The sequence below is a fragment of the Lepidochelys olivacea genome (assembly GCF_965140295.1).
Source record: "Lepidochelys olivacea isolate rLepOli2 genome assembly, chromosome: 2".
Lineage (NCBI taxonomy): Eukaryota > Metazoa > Chordata > Testudines > Cheloniidae > Lepidochelys > Lepidochelys olivacea.
In genome coordinates this window covers 218375005-218389175 of record NC_140412.1, presented here as the reverse complement: position 1 = coordinate 218389175, position 14171 = coordinate 218375005, and the positions used below count along the sequence as shown (strand labels likewise).

General features: G+C 41.3%; 1 protein-coding gene across 2 annotated transcripts in view; it reads right to left on the bottom strand.

Annotated features, from left to right (window-relative positions):
- THSD7A (thrombospondin type 1 domain containing 7A) overlaps nucleotides 1-14171 on the bottom strand; it is a 534141-nt gene that overhangs the window by 155136 nt on the left and 364834 nt on the right. For both annotated transcript variants that reach the window (XM_084619828.1, XM_084619829.1), the window contains 2 exons: nucleotides 10047-10202; nucleotides 4008-4211 (listed from right to left, as the gene is read on the bottom strand). In XM_084619828.1, the coding sequence (XP_084475954.1) occupies nucleotides 4008-4211; nucleotides 10047-10202 (360 nt within the window). The remainder of the gene's footprint in view (nucleotides 1-4007; nucleotides 4212-10046; nucleotides 10203-14171) is intronic.

Here is a 14171-nt window from a genome sequence, read left to right as displayed (position 1 = left end):
GTTCTTATGGTAAGCTTTCCATCAGGGCTGCTCTTAAAGACATGCAGTGCAAACGATGGCTTGGATCTCTTCACCATTGGTGGCACAGCTGCAATTTCCTGGCTAGCCCTATGCTTTCTTACAAGCAGCAGAACTTGAGGAGAAAAATTCTCACTATGGAAATGTGAGGCTTTGCTCTAGGTTTTAACTCCTGGTTGCCATCTTTCCTGGTGCTAAAGATTGCATACAGTGTAAAATGTGTGTAAACTTGGATGCCACTATGGGTGTTAATTAGAGCTGTTGGAAATATCCATTAACTTTCTGGGGCCCATTTCAGATGTACTACAAGTCATATTTCTAATATTTTCCTAATTTTAAGTGGACTATTTTAATCCTTTTTTTGAAAAATAAACTTTTTGACTTTGAAGAAAGAGTTTTCATTTTCAGAAACAAAATATTAAGAAAATAAGGGTTCTCATAATTTTGTCTGCTTGGTGGACTGGTTAGACAGGGTGAGAAAGACAGAAAGAGGAAGAAGGAAAAAAAGGGTAGACACATTTGCTAAAACAAAATATTACCAGTGGAGATGGAGATTGCACATGTAAGCACTCCTTGGATCTACAGAAGAAAGGGGATACGTGGAGCAGGAGATAATTGCCAGTTCCAAAGGAGAAGAAGCAAAAAAAGGGTAGAAACATTTGCTAAAACCAAATATTACCAGCGGAGATGGGGATTGCACATGTAAGCACTCCTTGGATCTACAGAAGAAAGGGGGTACGTGGAGCAGGAGAGAACTGCCACTACCAAAGGAGAAGGAGCAGCAATAACAGAAGTGCAGGAGGAGCGGAGCTGGAGGAATTAACTTGTAAACAGTATGCAAAGTTCTGGGGAAGCCACATATTGTTACCTGCCACCTCTGCAGGTGATGATGCAGGGAAATGGCTCCTGTGGAGGCACCCTCAGCAACAGTGCCAAGTTTAAAGTTCCCCAGCTCTGGCTCAGGTCCCTCCCGATAAACAAGAGGAGTAGCAGCTACTGCATCCACTTCCTGATTCCTCAACCACACCTGTATCTGCATCATGGAGGAGCTCACCTCAGAGAAGGTGAGCAGGCCTGTCAGGAGGAGAGGATGGCCATTGAGCAGCTGAAAGTGGCCTTGAAGGAGAGGAAGACGGCAGTGACAGAGAAACACAGAGTGGTGGCCAAGTAGGAGAAGAACCTGGTTACCAGGGACCAGGAGTCCTTCCAATGGATAGCAAGATGTAGGAGCACCCTTTCTCCTCTGGATTCTCCAGGATTCTCTTCTACAGCATCAGCCCCGTCACTGAGCCTCATACAGGAAGCAGATCTTATTGATCATGAGGACAGTAGAAAGAAGGAGACCTGTTCCTCCATCACCTCCTTTTCTTCCTCTTTTGAGGAGGAAACTTCTGGGAGGGGAAGGTGGTGAATAATGTAGTAAAATGAAGTAACTAGATGATTTAATAATCTCTCTTGTGTACTGTGTCTTATTTATAGGTTTTTAAAAAAAATTTGAAAAAAAGAGTTTGAATGACCATAGGCTGTCGTTATAACACTACATTTACATTTATTTAGTGACATCATGCCATCTTAGACCATTTCCAGCAGCTGGCCGGTATTGACCAGTCAAGTATCAAGTATAGTCAAGTATCCCTCATAGAAATTCCTCCTCCTCTTCTGACATGGAATATGTTTGACTTTGTGCATCTGACTGTTTCTGTGGAACACCCACATCTACTGGAAGAAGCAGCCACCACCGCTTATCTGTAGAAGCATTCTCAGCTGGACATATACTGTCTGTACTCTGGCAAACCTGAATGTGGCTGAAATGCGCACTAACACGCATTCTGTTGCACTTATTGTAAAGCTTGCAATGGGCCTCAAAACATACACACATTTGCTGGACCTGATCCCATGGCCCATTACATTATTATTTAGTGATAACATGCTTTCACAAAGCTGTATTGCACAGCTGGCAAACATTACCCTGTGACAGCCAAGAAGGACCCCAAAAGCTTCTTCTGCCAATGCTTCCTCTTCACTTCATGAAATATACAATTTATATCTCTCTTTGGGACACACACAACTACAGTAATGAGCAATCACCATTCCCCTCACTCAGAAGCAGTGTCTGTGCCCACTATCCAGCCTCTATCACAGAGACCAACACAGAAGTCAGACTACTCGCTGGTAATAAGACAAATGCACTCACATCACAAACTATAGGTGTACACTATTTAGCAACAAACTAAGCTGATCAGCAAGAATTTAGAAAGATTCAGAGAAAAACAACAGGGTTAATATCGGAAAAAAAAAATAACCCCAAACCCTCCCAACTTAAATTCTGTCCTAAGTCCCTCACAAAGGGCCTGATCCAAAGCTCATTCAAGCCAGTAGAAGGACACCCATTGACGTCAGTGGCCTTTGGATCAAGGTCAAACAGAGCAGAACTGCCTTCTCTGTAAAAGGTTAAGGTTAAGTGACTCAATTACTTGCTCCCAAATATATTACAGTTACAATCATCCAGTTAGGGGATAGGAAAAGTTACACTATTTAATGACATATTAACTGATCAAAAGTTATAGAGTTGCAAACAAACTCTACCCTCTCCCCACAAAGAAAAGAAAAGAAAAACAAACAAACCTAAAATCCAGTAAAATTAAAACCAGGCTACTTTCTTTTTGTTTGCATATTCTACTGAATTTGTTTGAAGAAAAGAAAACTTCAACATCACAATAGTTAAGCAAAAATATTCGTTTCTGACAAAAGGCCACTTTGCATCAGAAATTTTTTTCACACAAAAAATCTGAAACAGTTCTACTATTATTGTCAAGTAAAGGCAGAAAGGGAATATCTTGGGCAAAGGAATGTTGCTGTGCAAGGAGGGTAAGACGTAAGTAATGTTTTTGTGTCATTCTACATTGTTACTCTCATTCTGGGACATAAAAACCGTTAGGAACTAAACACACGATTCTCTTAGCTATGTACACAAAAATAAAAGTTACACTTTAATTCTTAGTTTCTCCAAACTCAATTATGAAACAAAATCTAGAGCCAAAGCTCAAACCCAGATACAGAGTCTGTACAAGTAATCAACTCTAATTCCATGTGCCCAGTTTAATTATAAAACAACATTTGGTGCAGCTGCTAAACACTTAGCAGGTGACCTCTCGGTTAATCCTATATATGGTACTTACAGGTCTCCGCTCTACTGTAGCCAGTACAATTATTTTTAACGTATATGCAGCTTTGAGTAGACTACATTACTAATAGAGAATGGACACTATCCCAACATTCACAAAAGAGCCTTTTGTAGATTAAAATATTTTTTAGGTGTCTAGCTTTCAAAGTGAGTTGTTAAGACAATGCTATGCAAAGCAATGTTTTTCTTTCTTTCATAAAAGATAATTGAATAATAGTGGTATTCTTCTTGCCTGCTGTAAGTTGTTATAGCTAGAAGGGCAAGCGAAGCAAGGCAGACTGATGCATGTCACAGGCTGTCAAACCAAATTCATAGCACACATCATACTTTGTTTTTTAATATAAAGAGACTATTGAGCTCCCAGATATTTCCAGAGGCAATGCACTTTACTTTGCTCACCCTTAATATTTATTTGCATTTGGACTCTGTGGGAAAAATTTATCAGTGGAATTACATCAGGGAATTCAATGAAGTTACGATGGGAAGAATTTATACTACTGGGCAATAACTCTCTGTCTTCCTGTTCATTTTTCATTTACTGTTTATTTTCAGCTTCCCTTTCTCAAGAGGCCACTCAAGAAGCTTTATCTGAAAAGATCTCTGGAAAGAAGAGCCCAGTGCTACATCAGTTGGTGGCCACACCATACGTGGCCTATATAAAGAGCAATCAATACTACTCAAAAGGCTTTGTCTCAAAGATCGACTAACTTGAGAGAAATAAGCAATGTTACATTTTCACTCTGAATCTGTCTCCTCAGAACAAGCAAGTGACTTAAACCATACATTTGTTGAGCAAACATCTTACCATCACTGTTGATACAGACCACCTCTGGAACTTGAGTGCCAGGCCCACACTGCTTCTCATTGTCTGGTATGCACTCTTCTAGTCTCACTATTCGCCAGTCATAGCAAGAAGGCTCCTCACATGGGATAGCTTCAAGCAGATGAGGGCAATTTCCTGTCCCTCCAGTAGGTTCATTTGTGATGGACCGCTTCCTTAATTTAAAACCTGAAGTTAGAGTAAAACCAAAAAGATAAAAAAAATAGTAATTCAATATAAAAGTTAAAATGAAAGCATTTGTATCTGCCAAAAGGTGAGTGAAGGGTTCTGTGTTTCTTCTGTAACAGTCAACAACGTATTTAAAGCAATAAAGGCAGCTGTGTTCATTACATTCCTGAGATACTAGATGTCACCAACTGTAGGAAACAGTTCACTTAAATGAGGGCTTGGAATGTGTCATGGTTATGGGGCTAGCTGTGCTTTCGACCCCTTTTTGTCCCTTGGAGTACATCCCTTAGTGGCTTCCGGCACCTCACTCTGACTGGAACCATGTGGTCCAACCACTCCTTTTTAGGTTGGGTCTCTTGGCTAACCCCCCAGCCCCCACATCTTTTCCCAGCCTGTGTTAATTTAGTAGGCCCAACTGAGTTTGGTACCTGCAATCCTCCAGGAGCCCGCAACAATGGTTGATTAGTGACTCAAAGCAGCTTCTTCAAAACAAAGCATTTATTGTGTCACACAAAGGTACCAACCATGCAGAACAAAGGGTTACAACAACCAAGAGTCCTATATGCACATTTCCCTTTACCTATACCTTACATCTTTCCTTTCAAGCATTTGTAAGTTCCCCTCAGCCCAACTAACCCCCATCTCCGGGTGCGAGCAAGAGCCTGCGCTCCTCATAGCATGGTCTCTCTGTCTCCGTGTGTCTCAGTCAGTCTGGGTGTCAGCCTTAGACTGCTAACAACCCGCTCTCCCAGTTCTTTAGAACAACTTCATTAAGCTTCTACTATTCCCTTTTATCCTGGGTTTTTGTGTGCTCCCCGCCTCCAGACTGGCTGCATCTAGCCATTCTCCCAGTTAATGGTTTTCCCATTAATTTCTTAAGGATTCTTGGTACACTATATCATAGCACCTTATCTTTCTTGTTTCTTTTCTTGTTGGTTTCTCCCTTACAGCCTACTTTGATTTAAGTGTCCTCCTTCAGGCAGGATAACACCACACAGGGCATATTATCTTTATCAAAAAATAATACCTATAACTCCCTCACTCTCCACAACATGTAAATCAAGAAGGAGACTGTTTTCAAATATGTTTATTTGTAAATGCTAATCCCATACAGATAATTTGGGTTCAACAAAGAGTTTTTTTAAATGTATCATGATGGTTTACTAATTAATTTAAAAACAATGTATTTCAGTTCATCTTTATATTTTCGAAGATTGCTTCTGCAGTTGTGCATGATTGTCCGAAAGAGGCTCAGAGAGTCTGCAACAGAGGCCTCTGGTTTGGCAAAAAAAGTTCAGAGGAGTTTTCTACAAGTGCAGCTACTACAACATTGGAGGCAACTGACAATACAACCGGTGATTCTCTAACTACTGAAAGCCCATGACTGAAATATGTATTGAGGAGCCTGCTCCTACTTCTGACAGTGCACCACACTGGTAAGGAGATGTGGCCTCTCTGAAGGACTGAATCAGCTTTGAGTTAGCAGGATGTCCAGTAAAAATAGCGAGAGCTGCCTGAGGAGGAAGAATCTCTGACAGAGAGCTGAGAGAGCAGGAAAAAGCAAAGAAGGAACAGTGGGGTAGGAAGAAAATGAAGCGGGGGGGGGAGAAGGACAGAGATGAGAAGAAACAGGAAGGGAAGATGGGACAATAATGGGAGGGAAAATTAAGAAGCAGAGATAGGAGGAGAAGGGGAAAGGAAAAGGCTGACAAAGGCATATATATGATTAGACACAGGAGAAGAAAAAAGGGATGCAAACTGTAAAATAGGAAGAGGGGGAGATATGAATAGGTAAGAGAGGGAATGAGGGGTGAAGAGGAAAAAAGGGGGAAATATGGGAATAGGAGTGACACAGTGACAAAGGGGTGAGAAAAAGGTAGTGTTTGCTTTCCACTAATGAATTCATAACACTATAATGCACAAATATTTCAATCCAAGCAGCATAAGCATCTAAGTGTTTCCCAAAGAAGCACATACGGAAAGTAGTAAGTACAAGAGAACTGGTGAAGAGGAACCTAGGATTTACATGTTCACAATGTAATGCCTGGATTCCTCCCATCTCACTGTCAAGGTGCCTTTGCTTACTCCAACGAAACATCCATTCCTGCTACCTAGTGAATTTATGTCAGTGGGAAGGAAAGGAGAAATCCCAGTCACATTCATGGGTGAATTTGCAAACAGTCCTGCATCTGACCACTGAATAGTACTAGAAATGGGTGTGATTAAGTGGAAGATCCAGGTTATTCTAAATCTGCAATGCTTGAGTTCCCTTATCATGATCTTTAAGTGCAGCTCTGCTTCTGACACTAACAGCAGGAAAGTTGGAGTCACATAGGGGTTAACTAGAGGAAAACAGAGTAAGACAAAAGTTGATTAGAAATATTGATATGGGAAATGAACGCACTAAACAGCACATTGCTGCTTATGCTTGAACTAATATACACAATTAACTATCATATAGGAAAACAAGATAGGCAAATATGAACATATGAGAGATTCCTTCATGTGTATAGCTGTTTACTATACAGGGAACTGTAACTCTGAGTCTATGGCTGACCTATTCAGCTATTACAGATCAATTCAAGACACGAAAACAAATCACATGGGGTAGCAAATTACAGGTCTAGAAATGAGAAGTTTATCTCATGAGACTATAGCTAGATGGGAGAAGCATAAAATGACTTATGTAGAAATTTTTTTTTTTCAGATTTGACTTTAAACCTCACCCTAGCATAGAATCGTCAAAGATCAGATTTTTATCCGATTTCCCCACTTGAGCATTACCCACACCAGGACAAACTGGGCAGAAATACTGCAATCCACATCCAAATGTGAAAATATATGGCAAAGATTTTGAAAATAAAACAAGCAGACTAAAAGGACAAATTGCCTTTCTCTATCCATCCCTAAATTGCAGCAGAAAAGTTAAATCACATCACAAAAGACAAAAAGAGGAAGCTGAATTCCCTAGTGCCAGAGAAGCTGATTTGGGGCAGATATTTTCCAAAAAGCACATACCACCATCCCCTTACTAAAATGGAGACAAAGTCATTTCAGGTTTTTTCTACACAACAGTAATCACTACGGATAAACTCAACCAACTCCAATCTCCAGCAGAGAAGCTGTGGGAAAGCAGATCACCATTTAGACACACCTTTGCTCTCCTTCTAGCCTGCCCACATAGCTAAATTTCATGGTCACATATAGTTTGATGAAACCCCATCGTATCATGTTCCCCAAATCTAGAATACAATAAAGACTGATTCAGAACAGCAGCAAGGAAATGCATCTCCACACTATGAGTACAGCCCTTCCAAATTCACAGTGTATTCTGGTCAGTTTTGTGGCCGGATGGTTTTAAAAGTAGTCAGCTTCATGATTTCAGATATTTACATATGAAATTTCACAGTTTTGTAACTGTGGGGAGTCCAAACCAAAATGGGTTCATGGGGGGTTGCAAAGTTATTGTGTGTGGGGGATCCCAGGATTGCAACCCTCACTTTTGTGCTGCAGCCTCCAAGCTTCCTGCAAATAGAGGAGGTTCCCAGAGGTGGAGGTAGGTACGATCTCCCCCGTGCTGCTGGGAGTGCCCCAGCAAGGGCAGATTAAGCCAGGGGCCCCCCAACCAATTTGGGGGGGCCCCTGGAAAAATGGATACTCCAGCTCCAGAAGAAGCCCTCGGGGCAGAAGCCCCAACCTAGTCACCCCAAGCCCTGGCAGAAGCTGGAGGGGCTGAAGCCCCAAGCCTGGGCTCTCCGGAGCCCAAGCTGGAGCAGTAATGAGCAGAAGTCCTGAGCCTGGACGCCCCGACCACAGCTGCGAGGGGCAGAAGCCCTAAACCCCAGCAGGAGCTGCTGCGGGAAGAAGCCCTGAGCCAGGAGTCATGGGGGCTTGGGGTGGGTGGGGGGGCGCGGAAGCCCAGAACCAAGCTCTGGGACTGCTGCAGTGCAGAAGTGAGGGTGAACCTCACTTCTGTGCTGCCTATGGAGGTGGGTCTGATCTTCCTACCAAGAGCATCCGTGCAGGGGAAGGACAACTCCTGTCCCTCCCCAGTCTGGCCAGACTAGCATCTAGGAGCCCCTGGCTCCCAGCAGCATGGGGAGATCAGATTTCATGGGGAAGGGTTTATTTCATGGTCCATAACACATTTTTCACGGCCGTGAAATTAGTAGTACCCTAACTATCAGTCCCAAGAGTAAACCCTATAATTACAATGTAGCTATACAAAACAATAAATAAGAGCTATGGAACAGACTGCAGCTCAGTTCATACAATCAGCTATTTGGAACAATTTCATGCTGAAACTATTGTACTATAGATGTCATTTATCTGCTGAATAACACCTTTGTACCTATCAGGGAGGAAGGGATGGAGCTGTTCCCTGGAAAGGTTTGCACATTCTCCAGAAGTATTAAACCCCTTCCACTTACACAGAGCTAAGAACCTGGTCTGCATCTGCCAATCTTACCACCCCTTAGATCTTCTCTGTGTTGAAACTTTGACAATATACATTAGAATACATGGAAATTAAAGTGTAAGTTTCCTGATATCCATGTCTTCAAGTTAAAAAATGGCATAAAGTGAGCTGATAGCCTCAATGTATTTTTAGCAGGCAAGTGTCCAAATCAATCTGAAACACAGACATATCCGCAAACATTTGGATGGTATAAAATACATAAATAACAAAAACAGCAGCACTAAGAATAATAGGCAATCTCACTGTTAGCCTCAAAAGAGATGACACGGAAACTGAATTGTTCTGTCACCCTTAAAAATGATCAAGGTTGAGTCACATACACAGGAGGCAGCATTGTTTAGCTTGTACCCGCCTTTCTGTTCTGTGTTTGTACAGTGCCTAGCACAACTGGGTGTTGGTCCGTGAATAGGGCTCCTAAGTGATACAGTAATATAAAGAAGTACCATCACTATCTGTGCACAGACTGAAGTGATGCTGGTTGGAGAGAGAAAACAACCCTAAAATATGAGGATTAGGGCTGTCCCTTTAAGTGACTATGTGTGCCTGGCATTTGTTATGAGAGTTTGCAATCAAGAGGGTACAACTGGATTCTCTCTGGTGTTAGATGATCACACAGCAACAGCGACTCGAATTTCTTTTCTCATCTCTGGATGGGAGGTGGCAGTCTCTTGTTTGGATGTGGACCTTGATATTGTGATTCACGCCTTTGACACCTGGAGAGCTGATTACTGCAATATGCACTGAATGGTCTACACTTTAAATACCCTTGGAAACTGAAATGGGCACAGAATACATCAGCCTGCCAGTTAAGCAGGGTCTGAAGGGTACTCTGCAAATGAAGCTTCTGCTTTAAGATTTGAACTGGTGGCCTAATGGTCTACTGGTCATTTTTTAAGGTGATCTTGACTTGTAATTCCCTGAATGGCTTGAGACATTCCTACTTCAGAGACTGCTGTTCTCTTGTTACGTGACACAGCCACAACTGTGATCTGGAGAGAGATTCATGCTGGATCCCCCTCAATTTAAGAGGAGGCACTCAACTTTGTAATTGTCCTGAAATAGCCCAGATCTGTTGACCTACAGAACTAGAAAGTCCATCTCTTCACCAAGGCCTTTGGGGAGGAAGGAGAATGCTGAGAGGTGGTACTTATGGGTGGGTTTGTTTGGGTTTTTTTTTTGGCTGGTTATTTTCTGATTTTTGGAGTCTGTTGTGCGCTCTCTCTTTCTGATATAAGTATGAATGTCAGTATTGTCAAAGATCCCTAGAGTCTTGGAAATATTTTTTTTCAAGTATTGTGTAAAAACTAAGTAAAATAAAAATGTTTTTTGAAAAGGAGAAATTTAAAATGTGTACATACCCTTTTTGGCTTGCTGGTCTTCACAGCTTTCATAGGTGCACGGTCCCCAAGCTGACCAAGCGGACACTTCACATTCTATTGGACAAGGGTTATGGCACAATTGGGTGGTGCTAGGTACAGGTCCCGTGCACAGTTTCCGATCCACAGGCTTGGAAGCTGTATACAATAAAGATAACATATTTTTAACACTTGTATAATTCTTTGCTGCAAGTTGACACCACTACTTTTCAGTGAGAAAATCTTCTGTCTCAACATTTTAATCTGATGAAGTAAGGGTAAAACTACTCTCTTAAAAATAAATCTAATGAACTCACTGCATGGACTGAGTCAAAACAGATTATGTGGAATCAGGAAGATTCCACAAATATTGCAGTATTCTCTAGAACCTAGCTCTTGCAGTTAATGAATGGAGTATATTATTACAGTAGTTCTTCACATTGGCCCCCATGCAAATCAATGTTTTGCTCTCTTATTAAGTGCATCTTTACTGAACCATTGAACCAACAGAAGTGTAAATTTTCATTCACTTTATTGTATTGTAACTTCAAAGCCTAGTTATAATCACATAAATCCTAACCCTTCAACTGCAAACCAAATCAGAGATACTGATTTTAAATCACTGAAATATAATGATGACAGAGTCTATTTGCTTTCTTTTGACTCTAAAGCCCTTCCATACTCACAGAAAACCACCCGCCTATAGAAGTTGTGCAGTGGCAGCTTTAGTTGTTTTAAGGAAAACTGTATTTAACATGTATTCTGTGCACAGCTTTTAAATCTAGTACATAGGTATAATTGTTTTAATATATTACTTCCAGCAGTGTGTAATCAGTCCACACGGAAGGTATGTGAGCAGGCAGAAACCCTGTTTCTTGTGGACCAGGGAACACCCATAAGAGAGCAGAACCACCCTGTTCTCCTACACTGAGAGCCAGGATGCAGCCTTCACTGTCCTCCCAGCACGTAGGCACAATGGGAGACCTCTCCTAGCATGCTGGATATATGTATGCATCTGTCTCCAACCAACAAATGCATTACTTTATTGCAATCCACTTTTCTTTCATAAGATCTTTCATAATTCAGCTCCTCACAAAATACTTAAAACTAAGCACAGAATATAGATCAGCCATTCAGATGACCTCTGTCCAATTGACTAAAAAGATGTGATTCCCCAAAGTTAAACATCATGACTGATCCTCAGAACTGTGCTCTCAAAACAAGAGTTTAATTAATTAGAACTCTGTTCTGCCACCGTTACTCACCTTAAGGAGTACCTTATGCTGCATATAATCCCACTGATTACAACTATCTGTGGAGCAAGATACTACTCAGAGGGAGTACGGGTGACAGAATCAGGCTCTTGAGGAGCACAGTAACACAGCAACAACAACAGAGGCTAGATGAATAAGCTGCATGCTGTTGTTAAGGTAGTGGAGTCCCTTATTCACATGTACGTGTGTTGCATGCACCTGCTTCTGCCTGCCTGGCCCTTCAGGTAATGTACATCCCTTTAGCCACAGGTCCACTAGTGGGCAACTGGAAGCTACATTTTGAGAGGGAGGGAATGAGAAGGCGGCATCCTGTGGAACTGTCCTTCCCATCCTTCCCATGAAGCAAAGCTGCAGTGCAGAGAGGGCAAATACCTGTTAAACATACTCCAGAACTCCCATTTTCTAACACAAGATGACAACGCTGGAAAGAAGTATTCTAACTATGCTATGGTGCTATGGTGGGGCCTAAACCTTATGACACTGAAGGCTGCATTGGCAATTTTCCAGAAGCCTCAAGTCTGTTCCTAATGTGCATGATCATCTGCATAAAGTGTATAACTTGTAGCAGAAAAATAAATGTAAACAGACATAATTTGCAAGTAATTTTAACTTTATTGGATAGTATTTAATAAACCGGAGTTAGCAAGTCATCGCCACTTATTTGTAACCTTTATCTTGAACCTTGAGGTCCTTACAGAGCTCTTATTCAAACTACCCTTGAATTCATTGGGAGCTTGCATAAGTAAAGGCAGAGTAAAAGAAAGAGTCATTTGTCACTTTAAGGCACAGCCATACTTTGTGGGCCTTGTGGAGCCCCAGCAGGAGCACAGGGAGGTGTTCTGAAGAATGCCTCCCAGAGCCTTTTGATGCACAAGGGCAGGGTACCCACTGCTATGTTCCTTCATAAGGTGCAGCAAACTCCCTTCGGTGCACCAGTCGTCCTCTTCACTGGTATTTTGAACTATAAATTACTTCTTCCTCTTTAGGAATAAAGAGGAAACCATTCCTGGGCTTCCACAACAGCAAGGACTGCAACTGTGTTTGGCCAGAAGGCTCTTTGAGCCCTCTCCCATTGGACACCTGTACAAAGACCAGACATGGTATGGCCCTGAGTAAAGACTTCAGCTTCTCTTCCATGAAGAATATCAAGTACAGTATGCTATTCATATAAGACCTGTTGAAAATATCAGCCACTTCAGTCATTCATCTATAAGGTATCCAAAGCAAGAAATGCTTCAGGGATATGTAACTAGTACAACGCAACACAATTTTATGCCATCTTGTTTACTATCCTTTAGTGTAACATGAAGTGTAAAGTTGTTATGAACGACCATGTCTGCTACTCATTCAGGTTTATTGAAGTAGCTTGAGAGACAAAAAAAGTATTGCAGTGGTGGGAGAGAATAATTATTTGGAAATGTTTCCTGTATTTTAAGATTCAGAATGTGCATTACACTGCATTATTCAGAATTTCCTTTTTAGATGACAGCAAATTAAGCAAACTTATCCCCACTGAACTTTGGTTTTATTTCCTTTGTAGCGATACTGTAGCACAAAGCACATTACAATGATGCACAGTACAAATATACTGCTTATTCAATCACTCCAACTCAACTCAGTCAAATTTCTCTGCACATGGAAGTAGAAAAAATTTCTAGGTAAAAACTTGTTTTCTTTTCTGCTCCAAAATGCAAATTTGGGTTGAGCAAAACATTTTGTAAATTTGCATCACTTTTGGTTAATTGTTTCTGACATTAAATTAAATCCATCGCCCCGCCCCCCGCCTGTTTTGATTCACCAGAAATTCCAAAACATTTGGATTTTGGTTAAACCTGAATCTATTTATTTTTCAAAACTGTCAGCAAATTGAAAAAAGCAGTTCTTCGCATCGCTCTGATTCCCAATGTTCATCCCTAAAACACTGTTTTAGCTAAAAAAATCATCAACAGTAATAGTTACTGTCTGCAAGAAACTTGTCCGGGCTTGACCAGCTTCTCTGATGCATCTCAAATAAATGTTGTGTGTAGAATATACAGTGAATGGCACAACACATCTCTGTGCATGACAAAGAGGCATTTCTCTTCAGCCATCATTTCCCCAGTAATTCCACCAAGTCCCTGTGCCTATCTGAACGCCTATTTCAGTGCTGCCAAAGTCTCAGCAGAGAGAGAGAGTTGAAAAACCATCCGATATAGCAAGTCTCAAAAAGTAAAAAGCAAACAAACAAAAAACAGGAAAAGATTTTTTGTTACTATTATCTTCTCATGCATGATGTGACCTCTGTTATATATATCACTTTTCATCCAGAGAGCTCCCAAACCACTTTGCTAGCTACATATCTAGGATTCATTTCAGCCAGAGGTGCTCAAGTATGATAAAGATTATTTATCTTCTTTACAATAAACTGCTGAGCTGTGGCAAGCCTGAACATTAGCATCTCAACCCCTTTAACTTCAGTGGCTTTCCTCCAGATTTACACCAGTGTAAATGAGCTCAGCATCTGATCCCTTACTGTTTGACTGGAGATGATTTGAAGAAGCAGCAGCTACTGGACACAGAACTTCACAGTCAAAAGATGTTTCCCCTCCCATTGCTGCCCTTTCATATTTTCTTTTCATGCATTTGTGGTAGAGGTTGTGAATGAGGGTGCTTGGTTCTTTCGTTTCCTGTCAGTGGTACTGAACATTGAGTCAATGCTTAATAATACAAGCTCTGCGTGTTTTCCAGATATTTTGCTCAAATTTTGGACACATGTGAGAACAAAACAGAATGTGTTTTGCTAACAAGCTCTCACTTTCCCCCTGCCAGACTAGAACATTAGGTTCAGGTTTGGAATGGCTTTCAAGTTTGGGCT